This window comes from Microtus oregoni, unplaced genomic scaffold, assembly GCF_018167655.1.
Source record: "Microtus oregoni isolate MIOR12 unplaced genomic scaffold, Mior012 000035F_ref0000213, whole genome shotgun sequence".
Classification (NCBI taxonomy): Eukaryota; Metazoa; Chordata; class Mammalia; order Rodentia; family Cricetidae; genus Microtus; species Microtus oregoni.
The window spans coordinates 23,379,451-23,405,292 of record NW_024543094.1 but is presented as its reverse complement, the minus strand read 5'-3'; the positions used below and the strand labels follow the sequence as shown (position 1 = coordinate 23,405,292).

General features: G+C 39.9%; 1 protein-coding gene across 1 annotated transcript in view; it reads left to right on the top strand.

Moving 5' to 3' along the window:
• Positions 1–25,842, top strand: part of St8sia6 (ST8 alpha-N-acetyl-neuraminide alpha-2,8-sialyltransferase 6) — a 133,778-nt gene that overhangs the window by 69,842 nt on the left and 38,094 nt on the right. Inside the window, exon 4 of the mRNA XM_041630909.1 lies at positions 22,418–22,504. Within this exon, the coding sequence (XP_041486843.1) occupies positions 22,418–22,504 (87 nt within the window). The remainder of the gene's footprint in view (positions 1–22,417; positions 22,505–25,842) is intronic.

Below are 25,842 nucleotides of genomic sequence, written 5' to 3'. Positions count from 1 at the left end.
GTTTACCATCTGGCTGGAATGCAAAGTCAAAGAGAATCCCACAATCTTCTTCAGAAACCATAAACTTACTATCAAACTCTAAATTGAAGGTTCTATCATTCTCAAGTGTGCCAAACTGGGGACTGAGCCTTTCATGTATGAGTTTGTGGGATTTTTAACATCCAAATGTAGCAAGTTTTGAACTTTCTCTTCTTTGTGGGTTCCGGACTCCCTCAACAAATGATAGTTATGTTTATTTAGTTTCCATTGTTTGCCAAGAATGATGGGCAACTCTAGTGAAATCTTGCAGAACTCAATGTCTTAATGTGAAATTCTTTCGTCTACTCACAGTGTTCAATCTTCCTTCCTGATGAGGGAGCTCCCATGGGAGTCTTCACCCTCAATATTGACCCAGTGATTCTGATAGTCACCTCTTACAGGCAATGCCCTGGAAAGACAAAGGAAAATCCTGTGCTCTGCATAGCTTATAGAAGACTCCAGTTCTTCTCACATTCTACGGACTGCTTTGACTCAGTAGACTGCAAATGGGTTTGATGTGAGGTTGGTGTTCTGGATGTAGTGTCTGTCTGGGCAGCTGCTTGCAGCAAACATTTTTTCTATGTACAAGGAGAATACTGCCACAGAGGTCAACCAAGCATCTCTACTCCATGTGTTTCCAGTAGCTTTGCCATTCTGATCATCCTAGAAATTATAGGTCTTGTCTTAGTTAGGGTCTCTATTGCTTCAGTGAAACACCATGACCAACAGCAAGTTGGGGACAAAGGGACTTATTTTGCTTACACTTTCTTATCATAGTTCATCATTGAAGGAAGTCAGGACAGAAACTCAAACAGGGCAGGAACCAGGAGGCAGGAGCTGATGCAGAAGCCATGGAGAGGTGCCACTTCCTGGCTTGCTCAACATGGTTTAGTTAGCCTACTTCCTTATAGAAGCAAAGACCACCAGCCCAGGGATGTCACTACCCACAGTGGGCTGGGCCCTCCTCTATCAATCACTAATTAAGAAAATGACTTATTGCAGAATCCTGTGAGGGTATTCTCTTAATTGAGATTTGATCCTCTCAGATGACTTTAGCTTGTATCAAGCTGACATAAGCTACCCAGCACAGTCCTTCTATGGTGTCTCTTCAAACGAAAAGATACCATTCTTTTAAGCAACAGCTTAGGCTGGGGATGCAGCTTATCGATAGAATGCTTCTCTCTCATGTGCAAGATGCTCTGGGTTTGCTGCTAGTACAGCACATAAAATTGTGAGTAATGGTTCAAATCTCTGGACTTGAGTGGTAGGAATAAGTCAAGATTCTCCTCAGCTCTATAGGAAGTCTGAGGCCAGCCTGGGCTAGAGACCCTGTCTAAAAAAAAAAAAGAAAGAAAGAAAGAAAGAAAGAAAGAAAGAAAGAAAGAAAGAAAAGGAAAAAAGCAATCTGGACAGATGATTAAGTGGCTAAAAGCCCTGTCTGCTCATTCAGAAGGCCCTGGTTCCATCCCCTGGAACCACACAATGACTCACAAATGTTTGCAATTCCAGTCCCGGGGGATCCAACACCAGATGAACCCCAAGAGTACACAGACATACATACAGGCAAAATACTCAGATACACAAATCATAAAATAAAAGAATTTAAAAGCAATGTAAAAGTGTAAAAAAGAACCTTGCACATCTTTTGAATCTTTGAGCATTTTACGCAGCCTCTCTAGTGAGAGGATTAGTGGTCATCCTCAGAAGTAAGCGTAAGCCACTGCCTTGTAACTTTCCACAAAACCATCAAAGCATGAAAGACCCACTTTGTATTCAGACAGTCTCCTGGAGTAAGGTACAATGCTCAGAATTATGATTCAGAATTTCTGTCTGGCACTGCGAGGCTGTGACTTTACCATAGACTACCTAGTCAGTATATATGTTACTCTTGTATGCCACTCTGTTTTCAATTACAGTAGAATTTTCTGAAGGATATCTCCTCCGTGGGACAGCATAAAGGTGTTTGTTAAGGGGGTGTGCATAGCAGGGTGAAATGTGAAGTGGATTGAAGACTGGCCCTAAAACTTTGTCATTCTTTATTACCCTGGAGAGAACAACATGACCTGAATTACTGTGTGAAAGGAGATGGTGTAAATTACAGCAGATCGGCCAGAGTGTGAGCATTTCACTTGACAGCCTGCTAACAAAGCAAGGATTCCTAAATCTCAACTTGTCTGGTGGAAGGAGAGATTGTTTTTAGTCATATGCAAGATCTTCTAAAATGATAAATGACTTGTATCCCTTCATCTTTAAATCTACAGTGCCTTAGTTGCTTTTGAAGGTGGCATACACAATTTTGTCTCTCTGTTCTCCTCCGACCTTTTAAACTAGCCCTTTCTTGTTAGCTTTTAAGGACCCCCAAATCTGGCATGCCTTCTTGTCACTGGTGAAGAAAATTAAGTCAGAAAACAGCAAGCGAAGACCAAAAAGCTTATCAACAAACAGAAAATAAGATTTGTAGCTTAAGAGACTGGAGAGATGACTCAGTGGATACGAGTGCTTGCTGATCTTTTAGAAGACACAAATGTGGTTCCCTGGGCCCATATGAAGCAGTTTACAACAGCCCGAATCTCCAGCTGCAGAGGATCTAATGCCCTTTTTGGCTTCTGCAGGCACCTGCACACATGTGAAATACACACAAAAAAGAATCCTTATCTTACACTTCTCCTAGAGACAAAGCAAGGACTGCTCCTGCTGGTATCAACATTTAAGTTAGGAGGCATGTGAGCTGGTATTAAAGTCTGTGACAACTCCGCATTTTCAACAAAACATATTTTTCCAACCCTATTGAAAGGGTGTTTAATGAGGCCCTGCACCTCAACAAGCACAAGAAAGTGAACAATCACGACTGGAGAGCTTGAAGGAATAATTTCTTAAGTTCTTCTAACCAATATGCAATGTTTTGTTTTAGTACATTTGTTTATCTTTTGAAGAAATCTGATTCCCTAAGGTTAAAAAGAAGGAAAGAATGGGACTATGATCTAGGAAGAGTGAAAATAAGTTTCCCCCTGTTGCAAGGAAGGCCGCTTGTTCATCCTGGCCACCCAGAACTGAAATCATCACACAGAAACTATATTAATTAAAACACTGCTTGGCCCATTAGTTCTAGCCTCTTATTGGCTAACACTCACATCTTGATTTAACCCATTTTTATTAATCTGTATATCACCATGAGTTTGTGGCCTACCAGGAAAGATTTGTCATATCTGTCTCTGGTGGCTCCATGGTGTCTCTCTGACTCTGCTTTCTTCCTCCCAGAATTCAGTTCTGTCTTTTCCACCAACCTAAGTTCAGGCCAAGGCTGTTTCTTTATTCCTTAACCAATATAAGCAACACATAGAAAGAAGGACCTCCTACACCATTTCCCCTTTTCTTTTTTTATATTTCTTTTTTTTCTTTATTTTTTTTTGTTTATTATTATTTTTTTAAGTTGTTGAAAAAAAATTTCCGCCTTCTCCCCATTTCCCATTTCCCTCCCCCGGACTGGCTGTAGCTCAGCGGTTACTTAGAGAGCTCATCTGCATGAAACCTACCATCCCCTTTCTGTTTAAACAAAAAGGAAGGCTTTAACTTTACCATAGTAAAATTACATAAAACAAAACAGTTATCAAGCAAGAATTACAGTTACAATATTTATATCTACTTTATCTTTTATTATAACTAAGGAAAACTATAACTATCTATCTATTCTTCAACTCCATCAAAGACTCCAGAAGGTTCTACTATTACCTAAGTAAACAGGAAGTACATTGTAAGCAACTTCCAAAACTCTAGAATTGACAGAGACATCTCTCTGCCTGAACAGTCACCCAAAGTTTTTCTGTACTGTTGGGGCATCCATCTTCAGCCTACAGGCCCATAGTATCCAGCACACTTTTCCATAGCATACAGAGGGGAATCCCACATCACCACTGCAATCCCAGATCCTTTAATCAATACTCAGTCATAGTTACTTGCCGTCATTCACAGTGCAAGCTGTATTATTTTAAATGTTTGCTTCAAATGAAATGGAAAAAAAATGTCTTTTTGGTTAAGGTTAATTATGTGTTTACATCAGTCATATGAAAAAAGGTTTTAGTGGGAAGACTATGACAATAGAAAGCATTACATGTAACGTCACTCTTAGTGATAATTAATCTACTTCTAATTTTAGAATAGCTACAAAGTAAACAAATGTTTTCAAAATCTCCCTCTGGATCACTTATATACTACTTATGGTAGTCAGAAATCCAATATAGTTCTGAAAGCCATCTTAGTGGCAATTGCCATTCCATAAAACCAGTAGGCCAGTGCAAGATGGGATGGGTGACTTTCCAGACTGTGACCTCTGCCTTGCATGGGTTGTGGATGTGACAGAGATCAACTGTTATGCCACGAAGTCTTAGTTTGTTCTTGATGACAAGTACCTGCCACCTACTGTCGAGGGCTCATATCATCTTGTCAGCTGTGTGAGGGGGATGCTTCGATGTAATGAATCTACAGCGTCAAACAATGTCTTGAGGCTGCAACCAAGTGAGAGATGATACATAGTCACTCAGCTAAGCAGCTCACAAATTCCTGACCTGTGCAGTCATAGATGCTTATTATTTTAAGAGACTAAGCTTTGTATTAATTGACCACATACTCATAGACAACTGATTCATTTCTCAATTTCTCAGTGCTTTACATCATTATATTTTCATCACAATGCCAATAGCTGTTATGATCCTGGTCACCAACAGTGATGACCACAACTTTCTCTTTTGTGGCTCCATGATCTTGCAGCTATCTTAAGTACTTTCAATCATTATCCAGAGGAGGTTTTATTATTGTAACCCCTACATGTGACAAATGAGCTCCAAGTGCTTCTTTGGCTTGTAGAGCATCCATGGCTGAGCCAGGATTCCTTTCTTAGGTTCTACTCTTAACATCTCTATGATACAACTTATTGTGAGAACAGGATCGTAGCTCACAAATTTTGACAGAGAAAGGCATTTGATTTTATAATGTGAAGCTACTCAGAAGAATTCATCTCGAAATGCTAGTCATCCATTTCCTCTTTTGTGCTTATTTTCCTTAAGCTTCTCTAATGTAACTACATTGACATAGTATTATTACCTTGCATGAGCTACTTCAGTTGCAACTTGGGTGATCAAGTGTCTTCTCTTGGTTAGAGCATGGTTGGTGGCTAATTGTCATTGTTCAGAATTAATATTTTGAAACTCTACGTTCGAGTCATATATTGCATTATAATTTCCAAGATATATAGCAAATAGTATGTTTTTATGACAGCACAAGGAGAGATACCTTCAGTCTGTACCCTGGTGATATGCCTTAGATTGACACGGGAGCTTTCTCAAAGAACATGGGCTTGAGACTTCCTGAGTAAGGAGCATGTCTGTAAAAACATTCTTTTTAACTGTAGTACTAGGTTTTTAACCTAGAGTACAGACTGAGCTACATCCACTGCTCATGACATTTTTCTCAGCTCACAGTATATTGGGACAGTCAATTATTTAAACATATTTGTGACACATTGGTTTTCCTTCTTGTTTTTCAATACTTATTTCTCCTCATTTTCTCTCATTTTTGACATGGAGTGTGTCCTGGGCTAGGTGTGGTGGCTCATGTCTTTTAAGCTCAGCATTCAGGACGCAGATGCAGGCAAACCTATGAGTTTGAGGCCAGCTTGGTTTATATTCAGAGATCCAAGCAAGTCAAGGATACATAGTGAGACCCTGTCTCAAAAACAAAACAAAGTATGCAATCAATCAAAAACTACCATGACTAACATCACTAATAACAACCAGCCAATCAACCAACCAACCAACCATCCAAACAAACAAACAAAAAACCAAAACCCAGCATGCCCTCCACTGATCTGGACCTTCTCCTGAACTCCACTCTCCAGTTGTTGTCCCCCGCCCATCTCATTTCTAGCTTGTCTATCCTGGAACTGTCTCAGGCTTCTAACTTTGGAATTATCTTCAGTTCTTCTCTTTTCATAAAAGTACATTCAACCTGCCATTAAGCTTTAGCGACCACCATCACATAACATTCAGAGGCCAGAGACTTCCTACCACTATGCCCACTGTGGTCGGAGTCTCTTTCGTCTTTCTTAATTATTCTCTCTTTCACCTCTTTTCTCCTTTAGAGATTCATAACAATTACAACAGATAAATATTATTTTTGCTAGTCAGATTAGATACATTTGCTTCTAACATATTCCAATTTCACTTAAATAAAAGTCAGAGTTTTATATAGGATACAATAACCTTTTTTACAAAACTTTTTATATATAAAAATATATACATGATATATATTTATAAATATACATAATATTTTCATATACGTACATAATGTACCAGTAAAATATAACAAAGCCATAGCATGCTAAGAAATTGACTGGGGCATAATCAGCTAATAATTAACACAATATATCATTATGTTTTTAACACTAACAGTTTCATGTAATAATAATGTCACAAAAAGGGGAATAGATCCATTTAGGAAGAATGTTTTTTTACATCATTGTAATAAGTAGGAGGCTGATTTTTTTGTTAAGATTGTAAAATTGATAAAAGTCATTGGAATTTTCCATAAGATTAGACAAATGCCCTCAAGGCAAGAAAGATGTAAATGAGTCATGCATGTACCACAAAAGAAGAGTCTCAAAACACACAGCAAACAAGTAAAATAGCAGGTGCAAACATAACTATCTAAACAGTGCCATTCCATCTGAATAGAGCAGAGCTTATCAAACTGTGATTAAAAGACATGACACAATCTTTTATTGTCTACAAAACACAGACATTGCACTCAAAAGATAAAACAGACTGAGATTAACAGATGATGTCATCCAAACAGTGACCACATGAGAACTGGAATAACTTTAATGATATCAGACAAACCTGACATTTTTGGAGACATGGTTTCCCAATGTAGCCCAGGATAGCCACAAACTAGTAATCTACCTGCTCCAGCCATCTGACTGTTATGTTCACAACCATTTTCACTGCAAAACAGTCTTTTAAAACAAAATAGTAGCCGGACTCTGATGGAACATGCCTTAAATCCCAGCACTCAGGAGACAGAGGCAGGTGGATCTCTGTGAGTTTGAGGCCACCCTCGTCTAGCAAGTTCCAGGACAGCTAGGGCTGTTGCACAGAGAAGCCTTGTCTTGAAAAACTAGCACAAAGAAACAAACAGACAGACAAACAAAACAAAAAAGCAAAATAGTGTTAATGAATAAAGACAAATATTTCCTAATGACTGAACGACAGGTGTCTCAGGACTGTGTAATAACTATAAATGTGCATCCAATAGAAGAGCACTGCAGTATGAGAAGCAAAGATTAGGTTTACAGCCCTAAGTTGAGAGCTTGCTTAGTGCAATGAGGTTCTAAGTCGATCCTTAGAATTGAAAAGTATGACAGCAAACAAAGGGAACTCAACTGTAGTAATTGGAGCGGGACATGGTGGCTCATGCCTGTGATATCAGCACTTTTGTGACTGAGGCAGGTGAGTTTCTGTGAGTTTTAAGCCAGCCTGGGTTAGATAGTGAGTTCCAGGACACTGAGCTGCAGAATGAGACCCCGTCTCAGAACTGTGCCTTTCCCACCTGCCGGTACAAAAACTCTAATACTCCACTCTCGGTGGTGGATGAACTGAAGCGGTACAAGAAATGCTTGCTCAAAGAACACTATCAATCCGCTAGATTGAACAAGTACCTCTGAACACTGGACTGCAACAGTATATCCCTCCTCAAAACAGGAAACAGTGTCTAGGACAGTGTATGTGCTGGTTCATTAAAAAGTCAGTAGGTTTAAAACAGAAATAATACCAAGTGCATTAGCTAATCACAGTGGATTGAGACTCAAAATCAATAGCAGAAAAATGCTTTTGGAAATTCACAAATATGTGAAAATTAAACAACACTTTCCTTGCATAATATGCCCAGGAAGAAATCAATACAGGAATAAACCACATTTGATATGAATGAAAACAAAGACAATAACCTAAATTTATGAAAAGCAATAGATGATTGGCAAGATCAAGGATTTCTCTCTGGTGGTAATAAAAGCATTGCAAAACTATAATATTGTTGAATATCTATGTGAATACAATAAAAACATTGACTGGTACAGTTGCATGAGTGAATAACATATGCAAATTATATTTCAATAAAGTAGTTAACGTTTAAGTTTTCCTATGCTTACTGTTTTAGGGTTTTATTGCTGTGAAGAGACACCATGACCATGGAAACTCTTATAAAGGAAAACATTTAATTGGAGCTGGCTTACAGTTCAGAGGTTTAGTCTACTATCTTCATGGTGGGAATCATGGCAGCATGCAGGCAGACATGGTACTGGAGAGGTAGCTGAGAGTTCTACACCCAGATCCTCAGGAAGCAGGAAGAGAGAGTGACATTGGGTCTAGCATGGATATTTGAGACCCCCAAATCCCACCCCCTCATGATGCACTTCCTCCAACAAGGCTACATCTGTTCTAACAAGGACACACCTCCACTAATATCACTCCCTAGGAGACTGTAGGGTCACTTTCTTTCAAACCTCCATACCTACATCCACCTGGGGATTTGTTGTAATATAGCTTCTGGTTGTAGATCCAGGACAAGGCCTGAGGTTCCGCACATCCAAGAAGCCTGTGCTATGTGATGCATGATTGCTAGCCAGAGTGAGACTTAAGTGAGGCCCATGACATCAGAGTTATTCTTCCTTCTGACCTGATCTACTGACTCCTTGGTAAATGTCACCCTATCTTGGTCCTTGACTGTCCCTGCTCACCTTTCCTTCTTCTGGCCCTGAAATGTACTCCTCATACCTGCTCCGCATACCTGCACACCCTAACTACCTCCTTCAAGTTTCCGCTCAATCCTTCCTTTTTACTTTAAGAGATTTCCTAGTCACTCTACAGAAATTACCCCCCTGTCCTACTCCCCCCCCATTATCTTGTTTGTTTGCTGTCCATTCCTTAATGCATAGAAAAACTTAAACACGATATTAATCCACGTGCTAGTGAGGTTTACTGTGGTGCCCTCTCCTATTACAACACAAACATCACGAGAGCATGGATTTTTTATTTTTAGCTTGCTGTTTTATTGATGTTCAGTATAGTGACTAATACAGAGCAAGTGCCCAGAAAGTATTTATCAAATAAATATTTGAAAATAAAAGAATCAGTTCTGTAGGTGTACATAGTAAATGAATGGTACACGGCATACAGGAGGGAAGGGCCCACTCTGCAGGTGTGAATCAGACGAATGTGAAGGCAAAGGGTTAACAGTCACTCGAGTGCACATGGCCCAAAAATCTGCCCCTCCAGCTGCTCTGGCTCCTTGACTGTTGTAACTCACTCATCCTATATGATGCTACTCAAGGGCTAAGAAATACTGTATTATCGATTCTCTCATACTGTTTGCAATATATAAGATATTTCTGCAGTTTGACACTGGTCTGCTGGTTTCATCTCTGAATATCCACTTATATGCCTGTAAATTCATTTCCCTAAGATTCAAAAGTAGGCCATCATTTTTATCTTCCAAAACCTCATATTTTAAGAGTGAATGTGAAAATCTTAAACAAGATGCTCCTTCTTGGCTTATTTCTTCTTTGTATCCTGTTGATGTATTTGCATGCTGCAGATATCTGTGCAGAAGGAACTTTCCAGATACTGGGTTACATTTTGTTTTCCTCTGTAAAGGGTCTGATTTATTTTTACATTGTACCAAAAGATGCCACTGAAGCAAAATCCAGATATAATGCTGAGAAATAGGCTTGCATTTGTCTTATGTAGTTCTCACTGTACATCCATGGCTGGTCTCTCTACATTTTGCATCATGGACCACAGTTTCTGGTAAGTGGCCCTGTGCTGGTTAGACTTTTTGTCCCCTTGACACAGCTCAGGTCATCTGGAAAAATGTCACCATCAAACTGACTCATAGGCTACCCTGCGGTGCATTTTCTTGATGATTGATTTGACTGATGTGGGAAGACCCAGGCCGTTATGGACAGTGTTGCCCAGGCAGATTGTCTGGGGTGCTACAGGAAAGCAGGCTGTGTAAGCTACAGAGAACAAGCCAGTAGGCAGCATTCCCCCAGGGCTTTTGCTTCTGCCTCCAGGTTCCTGCCTTGATTCCTGCCCTGACTTTGCTTCATGATAGACTATAAACTGGAAGATGAAGTAAGCCCCTTCCTCTGCATGGTGTTTATCACAAACTAAGACCGGCCCTCTTCACCTGCCACTCTTTCTAGGGACCCAATTGATGTGAAGTGGTAACCGCTTCTCCTGGTCTACCTCTTCACTAGCCCTACTGTGCGTCACCAATTAGTACAGCCCTTATCACAACTTCCCATCTGGCTGGGATCTGGAATATTCCCTCCCAGTTTACTTAGGTTAGTCATAGCTTGCAGAATTTCCTCCCATCTATCTTCATAGTAAGTAAAAATACCCCCAAATTTTAATTTCCTGTGACAGAGGAATCATCCATTCATTTGAAAAAAAAAAATCAATGTCAGACATTTTCAAATAATGTGCTATAGTACCCTGGAGACTTCACCTGGGTTGTGGACAAGTACACTGGTATTTTTAGGAGTTAATTTTCTGAAGCTGTTCAGTAATATTTATTTAACCTGTCAGAAAACCATTAAAAGTTATGGAGAGAATAAAAGTTTGAGATACCCCTCCCCCCCTTCCATGCTGGCTGACAATACCCGTAGCATTCGAATTGGAAGTTAGATCATACAGAGTTGAAAAGCAATGTGAGCCGAAGTCTTCTGTTGTGGATGAAAGTAGCTGAAGTAGCAGTGTTATTGCATGGCTCCACTCACACAGTGGCCACAGGCTTCTTGTCATTTAGTTTCCATGGTTTTGAAAGAGTCTTTCCCAGTAAAAACAATTTTATGAGAGGACTAAATATCTCACAACACTACATTACCTTATAGGATTTAGTTATGCACTTATTTATTTATGTTTGTGTGTACGTGTTTGTATGCACGTGTCTGGGCATGTTCATACAAGGGCCAGAAGTCACAATTAGGTATTTTCCTCAATCACCCACTACCTTATTCTTTGAGGCAGAGTCTCTCGCTGATGCTGGTACTTACTGGTGCAGCTAGACAGGCGTCCTCCTATTTCTACCTCCCCAGGACTAGAAACTGTGATGGGTGCTGCCATGCCTGCTTTTTATGTGTGGGTTCTAGGGATCAAACACAGGTCCTCACGCTTTGGAAGCAAGCAATTTTCAGACTAGTCCTCTTTCTGGCCCCAAAGGTCTTCTTTCATGAAGAGATGAGCTCTGCTAATGGCTACAATGATTGTGAGTCACACAGCATCACACAGCGGCTAACATGGTAGGAATGAACTATCCCTACACACTCCAGTGGGCATGGTAGGTTGTCATTCCACCTGAAGAGACACTATGAGAAATTAAATGAGTATCACAAATAGGCAAATGGGACTAATAAATGAATATCCCCAGGATAACTTCAAGGTACCTAATAAGTGTCCAATAAATACTTAATGCTTCAATTAATTACTCATATATTAAACATTTTAAAGCCCAGTTTTATCTTAATTGACATAAAGCAAGTCACAGCATGTGGCGCTTCATCTTCAAAAAAAAAAACATTTATTGAAAAACCAAGACATTTAATATGATATTTATTTAATATCATTTACTATGTTATTTATAATGTATCTCATTTTTGAGTATTATTAATGATGACTTAAGTAGATAGTATTTATTCTACTGAAATAACTTGCTACATTATTTAGAGTGATTTATTGTGTGTGTTGGGACCAGAAAATGTTTCTGATGAGATTAATTTTCAGTTTCATTATAGAAATAGATGAGATGCGACATGATATATTAGCAAGAGGACTGGAATGTAAATCAAAAGTGCTCAATTCTTAGTCCATCCACTTACAATGCAATATTGAGGAAGCTGTTTGCCTCTGCCGACATTTTAGCATTTTAGCTTTAATCTTTGTAAAAACAGAAACCACAGTGCTGCTTGTCAAGACTTTGGGGTAGCGTTTGGACCTTGTAAAGCAAAAGCCCACTCTAAAGTCATAGTTTTATGGAGGTACTTTATCAGCAAAGTGAGCTGGAGTATGAATGGCATCTTCCAATTTAACAGAAGATGTGCATCCCTAAACTAAATGTCCCGGCATCGTCTTAGGGTTCTATTGCTGTGAAGAGACACCATGACTATGGCAACTCTTAGAAAGGAAAGTATTTAGTTGGGGCTGACTTACAGTGCAGAGCTTTATTCCATTATCATGATGGTGGGACATGGTGGTGTGTGTGCAGATACGGTGCTGGAGAGGTGGCTGAGAACGCCACATCCTGATCCTCAGGCAGCAGGAAGAGACAGTGACAGCAGGTCTGGCTTGAGCATTGGAAACCTCAAAACCCAACCCTAGTGACATGCTCCCTCTAACTATACATGTTTCTGTCACAGATCTATCTTAGTAGTGAATGGCAAATTTAATGTTTACAAACTTAACTTGGTATGGAGGCAAGAATGATTTAAAAATGGTTTAAATCATTTAATAATGATTTTTAAAAAGACTGATTGTTTTTTAGTAAAAACCAAGTAAAATATGTTCAACTTAAGAGAGTTCACACCCGATCTTAGAGAACATGAAATCATCTTTAATATCTCAGGATAACGATTGCCATTTGGATCCTTTAAGGTAGTTTTGTGTGAGTCTTTGAGCCACTCTGAGTCAGTTTTGTTGATGATTCAGGTGTAGCCACACTTGTATTCCTTGGCATGGCTCTGGAATTGCTATGGATAGCTGATGTTGGTGAGTTAGGCTGACATCACACAGCTGTGAGGAAGTGTAGGCATCACAGTGAACTTTGGCACAAGGAGCAGAAGACAAACCATTTTTTTTTTTGCCACATTTGCCAACTCCTGCGGTATGAATGGTCCCACAATGTCCAATTTCAAGCCACCAGTGGTTTATCAAACTGTTCACAAGAGTCCTGGAAGTTAAACAGCTGGGCTATCATATGCGCTGGCTCTGGCTAGTGAGAGAACATGAAGGAAGGGAAGAGAGGCTGCCCACATCCACCTTACACCAACAATGAGGGTCAAGAAAGATTACGTACTCGCAAGTTCAAATGTCAACCAAACTGACGTAGGAGGCATGAGCTGAATGAGGAATGTCGCTGACAGACTTCTGTGTTTAAACATTTGGTTCCTGGATGGTGGCACTGTTGGCGGAAGTTCTGAAGCCTGTGGGATAGGGAGCCTGGTCAGCAAAGGTCGGTACCTCTAAGAAGGCTTTAGGGGTGAAAGTTTGGCTTCCTTCCTCTGTCTTCTCTGCTTCTGGGTTCACTGAGAGCTGAGGAAGTGGCTCTACCTCATGTTTCTGCCATTCTGAATGCTATTACATCCTCTGCGGCAAAACGGACTCTCTGAAACGAAGAGCCCAAGCGGTTCCTCTCATAAGTGGTTTTGGCCAAATATTTCATTATATTGAAAAGGGGTGTACTGTATTTGCTAGTTGCTAGAGGTAAATCTTTCCTGCACAGCTACAGAAATCATTCCTTCATTTCCTGTGTGAAGAATCGAGTAAATTCTGTAGTGGCTGCTAGGAATTCCAAAAGGAAGCTAAATTCAGTCAACATATGAATGACTTACGGATTGAACAAGTCGGTGGAAGTCGGTACTGGGGGCGTTATTAAGTAGAAGACATAAAGCTTGAGGTCCGGGAATGTTGACTTGAGCTTCTTTCAAGGAGCTGATGGTCTCACTTCACACTTGTGTTTAAGCACAAGTTTCCTAAGATGATGAGTATGTCCATATGTCTTAGAGATTGTGCTGGGCTGGGAAGGGCGAGCCTGACAAGCCCTTTGGAGAAAACATGGGAAAGGCAACCAAGGCGCTAGAAATTGAGTGTGAGAAGAGCCATTGAGGAACACTGGTCAAGGTCTTCTGCGGGTTCATGAGAACCAGCTCGAGCTGTCCAGGGAACTCTAAAAATCTTACCATTGAAAATATATACCACGTTCATGATAGAATTCCAAGTATCAGATATTTGATCCAAAACAAGGGCTGATAGAATATTGCCATGTATCATCATTATAGCTAAATACAATTCTTGAAATTCTTACTTCGTTGTTGTGCATATGATATGTGTGGACAGGCACGGACATTCATGTCATGGCACTCGTGGAGGTCAGAGGGCAAATTTGTGGAATCCGTTCTCTCCTTCCACCTCCGGAATCTAACACAGGTCACCAGGCTTTCAAAACCAGTGCCTTTACCCACCGAACTATTCCTTCAGATACCCTAAAATGTAATTTTAGAGCAATTATGAACACTTGAAAAGTTTTTTAAGAAATAAATAAGTTATGTTCACCCCAAACTGAATGTATAATTGGAAGGATCTTTGCATTCACATCTGCCATGACTATAACAAAGGTTCTGAACCTGTCAATAACCTGCAAACATTTTCTGGGCCATTTTTGCAATACATACATCTCCTCCATGGCATCCCTGCTTCTGCATACCAATCCCGTCCCTCGATGACTTCTGGTACATTTTGTCATTCTGGTCAAGTTTGCATTTTTCTGATGCAGCCTGAGCCTTATTTTCTTTTTGTTTCTGGCTTCTTCCCTTTGTTGTAATTATTCCGAGGTCTGTCTATCTTGCTGCCATAACAGTACAGTAGTTCATGCCTTTGTACTGCCGAATAAAAGCAGCATATTCCATTACAATGTATATACAACAATTTTGTGCAAGCCTTTTGGATTACGTTGGACTGTTTTCGATTTTTGTCTGGTACAAATAAAGTTGATTTCTCCAATTGTGTTTGGGTCTTTGTGTGGATGTGTTCCTGTCTCTCTTGAATATTAAACACCCTAGGAGAATGGGAGCAGGGTTTTCATAATATGTTTATGTTTAAGTTTTGAAGGAACCTCAAAATGGCTCACTAAAGTAATAGTCTGTTTTACATTCCCACAAGAAGCATGAGAGTTCTGGGTCTCTGTGCTTGCCACACTGTGTATGATTCATATTGTTAATTTTAGCCACGTTAGTTGATGCGCTGTGGCAAAGCATTGTGGTTTTAATTTGACTTTCTTAGTAGCTAGCATTGTTAAGTATCTTTCCATGTTCTGTTTTGTTGCCACCTATTATCTTTGACAAAGTGTCAATTCAAATCTTTTGCACATTTTTGTAGGCTTGTTTTGCCTCATTGTGAATTTTGAGAGTCACTACCTCCTTGTTCCTTTGCCTTTTAAATTTTTCTTTATCAATTGTACCACAAGGACATGTGCTCAACTATGCTCATAGCAGCATTGTTTGTCATAGCCAGAACCTGGAACAACTTATTCTCAACTGAAGAATGGATAGATAAAGAAAATGTGATACATTTACACAATAGAATACTACACAGCGGAAAAAAATAACATCTTGACATTTGCAGGCAAATGGATGGATCTAGAAAATATAATATTGAGTGAGGTAATCCAGACCCAGAAAGACAAATATAATATGTATAATATAATTCATAAGTGGCTTTTATACATAAAGCAAAGAAAAACCAGCCTCCAATTCACAATCCCAGAAAACTTAGACAACAAAGAGGACCCTAAGAAAGACATACATGGATCTAATCTACATGGGAAGTAGAAAAAGACAAGATCTCCTGAGTAAATTGTGATTGTGGGGACCATGGGAAAGGGTAGAAGGGGAGTGGGGAGGTAGGGATGGGAGCGGAGAAAATATATAGCTCAATGAAAACAATTAAAATTTTTTCTTTATAATGTTTTCCAAATATAATCTTTTTATTTGATAATTAATTTATAGATTTCTTCTTTTAGTCTGCTTACTGCATACATGCCTCAGCCTAGGGAGATGACTCAGTGGGTAAAGCGCTGGCTTAGTGAGCCCAAGAACCTTAGTCCAGATCCCAGCACACATGTTAAAAAGGAAGGGATGGCCGGTCAAGCCTACAGCTGCAGTGCTGGGGGAGGAAACAGGAAGATCCCAAGTGTTGCAGAAAGAACAAGCTCCAGGGCCAGTGAGAGACTCTATCTCTGAAAGTGGGGTGGAGAGTCACTGAGGAAGACACCTGAGGTAGATTTCTGGTATCTACACATATCCTCACAGACAAGCATAACTGCTCACATCTGTGTGAAGTAATAAGAGCGGCGGCGGGGCTGCATCCCCAACACCCCAGCCGCCTGCCCGGCTAGCTTATGCCCCAAAATAATTACACGGACACTGTATTCTTTTAAACACTGCTTGGCCCATTCTCTTCTAGGCTAATTCTCACATATTAATTTAGCCCATTTCTAATCATCTGTATGTAGCACCCCAAGGTGCGCTTACCGGGAAGATTCTAGCCTATGTCCATCCTGGGTCGGATCTTCATCCTGGGAGCAGGGCATGGCGTCTCTCTCAGGCGTCTGCTCCTGAGAGCACAGCTGTCGCGACTCTGAGCTCACTTCCTCTTCCTCCCAGCATTTTGTTCTGTTTACTCCTCCCACCTATCCTCTAACCAATAAAATGGGCCAGGGCAGTGCCTTTATTAGCCAATGACCTTCCTCCATCACATGTGGATGCATGCACACCACACACATGTGCATACACACACACACCTCACATAAATGCTCCTCACATACACACATGTTCCTCACACATACAAACACACATGAATCACACAATGAACTTGTCATACATATACACATATCTCTTATACACACATGTATCATATACCACACACACACGCACACACACACACACACACACACACACACACACACACACACACTGAGGTACCATCAAGGTTTTGTTCTCACACAGCTCTTATATCTAGGTTAGTAAACCATTTAGAGGCAATACTTGAATATTGGGCAAGATGAAAGTTGTTGGTTTGTTGTTGGCATGACTACCAGTTGTTCCAGCAGTCATCGTTGAAAAGATTCTTTTTCTCTTGGCACTGTTTTGTGGAATACCCCTACTAGATTTTCCATTCTTTCAATAGTTTATTTTTCAGTCTTACTGATCATTGGGATGATGAGGCATGTCCGGAATTCAGGTAGTGTAACTCAGCTTTGTTAGTTTTTTTATTCTGCAGGCTATATTTGATCTTTCAATTTCTATGTGAACTTTAGACCCATCTTTTTATTTTTTGTTTTGTTTCTCGAGAAAGGGTTTCACTGTAGCTTTGGAGCCTGTCTTGGAACTAGCTCTTAAAGACCAGGCTGGCCTCGAACTCACAAAGATCCATCTGCCTCTGCCTCCTGAGTGCTGGGATTAAAAGTGTGTCTCACTACCACTCGGTTTAGACCCGCTTTTTTAAATTTTGTAAACAGGGTCTTTCTATGCATCCCTGACTACCTGAAAACATGCTGTGTCATCCAGAGTAGCCTCAGGCTTTGGGATCTTCTACCTCCTCTCTCTAGAGTGCTATAATTTGTCCCTTAATTTATCTTAAAAAAAAAAAACACTGATGTAATTTTTATTTAAATTCACCAAAATCTCTAAAGAAAGTTTAAAAATTGACAATCTTGAGATGTCTGACCAATGGGCATGATATTTGGCTCCATTTACTTAGTTCTTTAATTTAGTTCTTTACAGTATCTTGTACTTTTAATGCACAAGACTTGTACATTTTGATCGAATTTATTCCTCCATATTTCATATTTTTAAATGTCAATTTACGCAAGGATATTGCTCGTCCTGGTTCCAATTATTCTAGGCTGTAGCACAGTGAGAGCGAATATTGATTGTGTTTCTAATCATTGCTTCCCATGTAACTGATTGAGTGTTCTGGGTTTGTGTCTTTCAGATTTGCTAAGTTGCTCATCTTAGTAGCTTTTGTGTAGACCCAGTCGATGACACTGTTATCTCTGAGCTCTGAGTAGAGACAATTTTCTTTCCTTCTTTTAATCTGGTGGCTTTGCTTCTTTCTCTTACATTATTGTACTGGTTGGACCCCCAGCGCAAATGGAAGACAGCCCGGGAGAGTGGGCATCCTTCCATCTTTCTTGTCCTGGGAACCTTGGTTATGAGTATGATCTCAACCATAGGCTGTTTGTGGGCACCTGTCATTTTACCATGAAAATTCCTTCTGCTTTTGAATTTGCTGATTGTGTGTGTGTGTGTGCGTGTGTGTGTGTGTGTGTGTGTGTGTGTGTGTGTATGGTGGTGGTTGAAGGTTAGGCTGGACTGAAAGTTGTTTTTACTTTCTGTGTTAAAATTATCACTAGGTTCTTCTCCATCACTACATCCTGTAGTGAGTTGCATTGGTTGGTATATCTCATAACCAACCTTGTTTTCCTAACACTTATTCATGGAACCTTACTTTTCTTATGTACCACTGCATTTAATTTATTAAGTTTTTGTTGAACATTTTTGCTATGTGTGCTTATAACGAGTATTTGTATTTTTTAAAATAATATTTTTCTCCTGACTTTGGGATCAGAGCAACACTGTTTTCAGAGAGTAAGTTGGGAGATGCCCAGCCCTTCAGGTTTCTTGGAGTTTTTGTGGATGCATAGTTTGTATTAACAGTCCTAAAATATTTGATAAAATCCATGATGCTGTTGTGTGCCTATTTTCTGTTCAGAAAGTATTTTCATTGCAGTTTTGAAATAGCAGTGATACTAGCCATCAACTGTTTGATCTTGAGTGTGTTTTGGTGGTTTTACCTTTTAGTAAGTACATCCATTACATCTAAGTTAGCCAAACTGTTGCTACATTATCTTACCATTAGGATAGTTCTTCTTCAAGCTCTCATTGCCAACATTGCTCATTTGTATCTTCTCTCACTTTTCCTTGCTCAGGCAAGGAAGCAACAGGTTTATAAGTATTGTTTCTTATCTTACTTTATGTTCACGATAATAGTCTTTACTCACTAATATTGATTTTATGTAGCAATATTTCTTGTTTGGCCTATACTGTGGCTATAGCCACTCAAACTTTGTTTTAATTTTCTCTACTGTCATTACTGTTTTATAATCGCTTTTACGCACTTGGCTTGTTTGATGTTCGTCTTGCAAAAAAATACTTTAGCTTTTTAAAACATTTAGTCTGTCATTCTCTGCCTTATGATGGGTGTGTCTCGATCATTTACATGTTACTGGTCATATGGTTATATTTATTCTACCCTCTTGCTATTTGTTTTTGATTTACCTGTTCTTTGCTTCTTTTTATCTGCTTCCTTTTGCTTTGCGTATTTTTATGACTGCATTTGTGTGGCTTACTTTATGTTAGAACAAACATCCCTTTTCCCACTGTAGTCACCTTTCAAAAGTTTTTTACACCTTTGCTCCTGTTTATTGACTCCATCCTTGCCATCTAGGCATTGCTCTATAGTTGTGATTATATTTATTTTGCAAACATTATAACAATTTCCTTCTATAACTATTGCTATCTTTATTTTAAACTGTCAACTTTCCTTTGCTTTTTAATTTTTTCCTTAACTATATTTTGTGTGTGTGTGTGTGTGTGTGTGTGTGTGTGTGTCTGTGTGTGTCTGTGTAGGGGGTGCACATGTCAAAGGACAGAGATCAGTTTTGGGTAGCATCCTTTGAAAGGCTGTCCACCTCCTTTGAGATAGGGTCTCTTATGACTTTGGTCTTACCACACAGGCTGGATTGGTGGCCAGCAAGCCTCAGGAATCCTGCTGTCTGTGCCTTCCTGCCAGGAATACAAACATGGGTGCCATCCTAGCTGTCATTTTTACCTGGATTCTGGGACTCAAACGTAGGTCCTCACACTTGCTAGGCAAGCTCTTTACTGGCTGAGCCATCTCCCAACTGTCAGTTGTCTTTTAAAGGAATGTAGGCAAGAACGGAAAAGGCCCCTGTGTGTGTCCACATGTCCTGTTTTTAGAGCTCTTCATTATGTTTCGCCAGCCTGGACACCCATTTGCCCTCATTACTCTTCTTCCTGGAACCTTCTTCCAACACTGCCGCTGACAAAGTCTTTATCTTACCTTAATCTTTTGGGAAGATTTTTTGAGTATCGAATTCTAGGATGAGCTTTCCCCGGCCCCATTTTGTGGTTTATGTCACTGTTCACTGCCTTCCCGCTCCCATTGTTTCTAACAAGAAGCATGCTGCCGGCTGTGCTTTCTTCGTACGTACTGTGTTGTACTTCATAACAACTTAGGCTTTTCTCTTTGCTGCTGCTAAGAACTTATTCTTATGTTGTCATTTCCTTCATGTTTCTTGTCCTTTGTGTGCATTGGGCTTCTTAGGTGTTCAGCTTTATAGTTTTCATTAGTTTTAGAGATAAATCCCATCAGACTTCAAGATGCTGTCCCTCTCTGTTAGGAGGACTAGAATTATTCATACATCAAACCATTCGAGGTTGTCCATAGCTAATTTTTCTATTCTTTCAGAAGTTCACATTTACTTCTCAATACATTAAAGCAATATAAGGTCTTGATACAGAGCCTGGCTCGGTTCGAACCCATGACCCTTCTGCCTCGGTGCCCCCTGCATACTGGAATTATAGGCTTGTACTACCAGGTCCAGGTTGTTCACGTTTCCTCTAGTTTTCCCCATTTGTTTTTTAATTTTCAATACTTTTTATTGCTCAATCTTCAAGTTCACTAACCTGAACCATACATTATAAAACATTTCATTTCTTTTGTCTTATAAATACCATGCCAATAAAATTTAGACACTGGTACATCTAGTTTGATAAGACAATAGCTTTCTTTTCCTTTATCTTCTGATTACACTTTATATTGGCTTCAAGTGCAATTGCAATTCTTGTTGGTTTAATTGGATGTGTGCTTGGCCTTCCCACTCCCTTATACTTCTTTCTCTGATGGAGCTTAGTAAACACAAGTAATTTGCTTACCTTGGTTCATGGGCTCTTATATGTACAGTGCTCTGATTGTCCCGATAACATCTTGAAATGATGTAAAGCCTTGCCTTAATAATTGATAAGACTTTTCTAGACAAGAAAGATGTCACAACACTAAATCTCTTAAAGATCCAGAAATGAGAATGCTGAATGGGTATTTCTTTTAAGTTTAGCAATAATTTGCAAAAGGTCTTGTAGAGGCAGGTACTACACTTCAGCCAGAAATAGCTCATCTAGATAGCTTGGGCGTCAGAGTGGGGCTCTTATGATGTAGTGCGCTAAGATGAGTACTTGACCCATGCAGTGATCTGAGTCCATCGTGGGGAGAGCTCTGCACCTAAAACTATTTTTAATCTTCTGGTGGAATCTTTGCTTTGCTTTCAGTATTCACTATGTTTTTAGAAGATTTTTCTGGGTTCATTGGCAGGGTCAGTGAAAACCACGTTGATTCCTTGATGCCTGTTACTTGTATTGTAAGAGGAAGAAACCCCAGAGGAAGGTAAATTTCAGCTACAAAGGAGTTCTGTGGTTGACTACACCCCTGCCTGTCAGAAATCCTTCCGTTTAGAGATAACCTTGGGGAGACTTCATTTCCTTCTCATGGGTTATGGACTCATTCTACCAGGAAAAACTTGCACAACTTTTTTCTCACACACTCACCAACACATATTCTCTCTCTCTCTCTCTCTCTCTCTCTCTCGCTGTTGCACGGCTTTGATCTTTAAAGGCTGGCAACCTGATGGCTGAGAGACGAATGGAAGAAAACTCAAGGTGTTTTTTTCTCAACTCAGAGAGATATTTGCATTTCAAATGAACACTCTTAAAGATGAAACAGCATTCTGTGTGTTAGGAATTAATACTTAATGGTGGAATTGAGAGAGATCTAAGGGGACTGGGATTTTTGGCCCACGCCTATCTTATCAGACTGTGTCACTGTCTTTAGCTTTTTATGCCTGTATTCAGCTTTCTCACCATAGCCCAGTCTGGGCTTTTAATGTGTTGCAGAAAATTAAAACCTGGTGATTACAAGCGTGTGTGTATGTATGTGTGTAGTGTGTGTGTGTATGACCATGTGTGATTATATGTAGGGGGTTCTAACTACAAATTTCTATGTGAAGCTATTAACAGAATCCAAACTATATGTTCATGATCAGCATTCAGAAAGTATTTATCTGTCGTTGAGTTAAAGTTAATATAAGATTGCTTTGTGTATGTGCGTGTGAGAGAAACAGAGATAGACAGAGAAAAGGAGACACACAGGGAACATGTTCACTGGTTGTGATGTGAAACCTGACTTATGAGATTTGCAGTATATATATATATATATATATATATATGTATATATACATATATATATTCTTAAACCAGTATAATAATAATAATAATAATAATAATACCTAATTTCAAGCTGTATGTCCCTCCATGCTTAGGAGTGAGCATGATATTTAGTTATTTCTGCTGATTTCAGGGCTAAAATGAGGAGATTTTCAAAGTGTCTCCAGAATGTTCCATGTGAGACTTTCTTATCTAATCTCGTTGCTATTCAATTCCCAGGTATTCTGAGGATGACTACATTCAGATCATCACTAACATAAAGAATTGCCCATGGAGACGGCACGCAGAAGAATATGAAAATTTCAGGTAAAAAAATTTCATAAATAATATGAGTGAAAAAATACATCATTTGATTTTTCCAGAATAAAAGCATCATGTTGTTAAAAAGAAAAGTGGGAGGGACTAAGGGGAACCCAGAAAAGCTGAACTCTACAGTCTTTGGAAACTGTGGTATTCCATTCCCATGGCTGATGCAGGCATTTACAATTTTGCTACTGGAATTAACTCCAAAGAAATCAGAGTTCAAAAGAAAGTTGTTTTTTTTTTATTGTGCCATTTACTGTGGATTAGATTGATGTCAGTTCTCTGTGTCGTTTCTACTTGCTCAATATTTATTTTGTAAATAAAATGTTATAGTATTAGGGGATTCTGGGAAAGCATAGAAGGAAGAGAATTGCCCATGAGCCCATCGCTTTAGAACAAAAACTGGACTGAGGAGATAGTTCAGGGTTTAAAGGACTTGCTGTGTAAGCATGAAGACCTGTGTTCAAATCCCCAGAACCCACATAAGAATCAGGGCATGGTCCTGTGTAGTAGTATCCCCAATGCTGTGCAGAGTGGAGACAGGAAGATCACTGAACTTGCTGGCCACCATACTAGCTCCAAGTTCAGTGAGAGACCCCGTCTCAAGGGAATAAGATGAAGAACAATAGAGTTGGGCACTAAGCATCCTCCTCTGGCCTCCACATTCATACACACTCAAAAGTTAACACACCACATACTTATACACCAAACATACACTTAAACTTAAATAAATTGAAGACTAATAATGTTTTTTTTTTACTTTGTACATATCATCTTCTATTTTTTTTCCTCTAGTTTTTATACCACAAGCAGCATTCGGGGACCCGAATTTCTCCAGCTATTAACCCACTGAAGTGCCGTCAATTTGGCAAAATAATGCTGCCAGGCCACCATTCAAGAGCCCTCAGCAGGATGGATGTATCAGCTTATCCCTGTACCTCTTGCACTAAGACAGTGACAGGAAGATTGCCACAAGTTCTAGATTTACATAGCGGGTCCTAGGCATGGCAAGAACTTTTTCATCCAGTCAGTCCAATCATCAATCAATCAATCAATAAATCAATCGACTAATCAACCAGTTATTTTACTTCTAATGCTGTTACATTTACAGCTAGGTCATTTGTCTCTTTGTGCTTTCCCAGTCATGATTATTCTAGTGTGTTGGGTTGGTTTATTGCCTATACCCCTAGTCTTTGCTCTGCATTCGGCACAGTATTTGGCCTGTGCTAAACTGTTTTTATCACGTGATCTGGAGGCTTGGCTTTCCTTGCCTGTAAGGCAACAGTCTCCATTAAACAGTATGTCTTTCTTATCACCAAGACCGTGCTCTCCTTTTCATGGGAAGGCTGTCCCCCTTGCCTGTGTGTGCTAGGCTCTACCTCTCCCTGCTTCCTTCACTGTGCTCTGAGTGGAAACCCAGTAAGAGAAAACGTCCAGTTAGTCTCCATTGGTCAAAGGAGTAACTTTTTGACTAAGTCACAGCACATGAGTCTCTCCTCTCTGTTAGATAGACATGTGGATGCCAGGGTTTCCTATCGGACCCCGGCTCACATTGGTCTCCCTTCAGCTGTGGTTTCATAAGGCATGCTCTCCCCAAATGTGCATGTTGAGTGCTAGGTTCCCAGTGCCATCGCTGCTTGGGGAGGGGAGGGAAGATTCCAGAAAGTTCAGGAGTCAGGATATGGTTGGGAAAACTAGGTCAACAGGTCACATATCTTTCAGGGTTTACCTAGTCTCTGGTCCTTTTCCTCTGCTTCTCAAGAGCCATGAGGTGATGAAGTATTTCTACTGCATGCTTCAGCTGCAAACATGATCCTTTGATCAAATCCTCTGTGACTGTGAGCCCTCCCAAATAAGAAAAACATAAAAATGAGAATTCTTCACTTTAAAGTGTTTGTCAAGTATTTTATTCATAGCTACACAGAAGTAAACCATACACACTCAGATAGGGATTCCAGTTCAACTGTTTGAGCTCAAAGATATTTTGTCTTGTGCTGTGCAGCTCAGGGCCAGACTTGACACCTTATAGAGAATTGTACCATCATAAGCTAAGCCAGTGAGTGGAAAGAGAGTTAGATTTTAAGAGACCTCTATAGAAGGCAGGGTGGACAAGAGACGAAGAGGGGACACCTGGCCTGAGCTATTGAAGATCAGTCTAAGCTTCTTAGCTAAAAGACAGGGAAAGTGTCTGCAGTAATCAAAGTCGGGCTTTGAGTTTCTTTGCTTCTGGCCATGGATTCAACATAAGCCTCCTGAGAGTAAGGCAAGAAGAACAAGGTGCATGGGCCACCTGTGTGAGGCACCAAAAGCCACGGAGGGAGGAAAGGCAGGGTCTGAGAGCAAAGGAGGAGGGAGCCCAGCCTCTGGGGATGCTCATCCTCACAAGATACTTGCTGAATGTCAATGGGCCAAGAGGCAGAGAAGTTAAGCAGAGCTTCCAGAATCCCTTGGAAAGGCCAGTTCTCAAAAGGACTGGAACCTAAATTAGAATGATTTCCATTCTCGGCTGGATTTAGGGAGATCTGCCCTTAGCCCGGATAACTAATGGAAGCAGAAAGTAAATCCTCTCTGAAAGAAAAGAGGGTTATTCAGAGACTGAAATTGACTTTGCGTGTTCTCACACACAATCTGACACAATTAAAATAATATTTTCTATTCAAGATATGACTCATCCTCTTCCTTTTGAAGATAAAGCCTATATAACTGGCTGTGTAATCAAGGATGACCTTGGTCTCCTGATCTTCCTGCCTCCACCTCCAGAGTGCTGGGTTTACTGGTGTGCACAACCACCGTATTGTGTTTATGTGGTACAGGATTTTGAACCTGGGGTTTCATGCATACTAGCTAAGAATTCTACAAACTGAGCTACATCCTCATCCCCCACTTAAACACAAATCAGCAGTCTCTTTAAAGCTAAAGTTGCACGATGAGCATCCCTGTTGTATATTATGATGGATGGGAACTATATGATAGATGGTACCATTTTGCCTTAGTACCATTTTCACATAAAGAGTGAATCAGTAACCATGGTGATTACCCAGCAGCCTATCCATCCATCCCTTCAGGGCCAGTTGAAGTAAACATCTGGGGCTACACCACTTATTGTTTGTTGCAATTCAAGAGGATAGTCACAGTGACATTTATTCATTTGCTTGAATATGTATTATATTATAATGCTTATTTTATGGACATATTTGTTAGCTAAATGATGCAAACCCTCAACAGAAGTTCGTGCAATTAAATTATAATAACCAAATCTTGGGGCTTCTGCCTATTTATAAATATGGCCTTATAGAACACCCCCTGTTATTATAGATGTCAAGTAGCTAAATAGCTTTCCA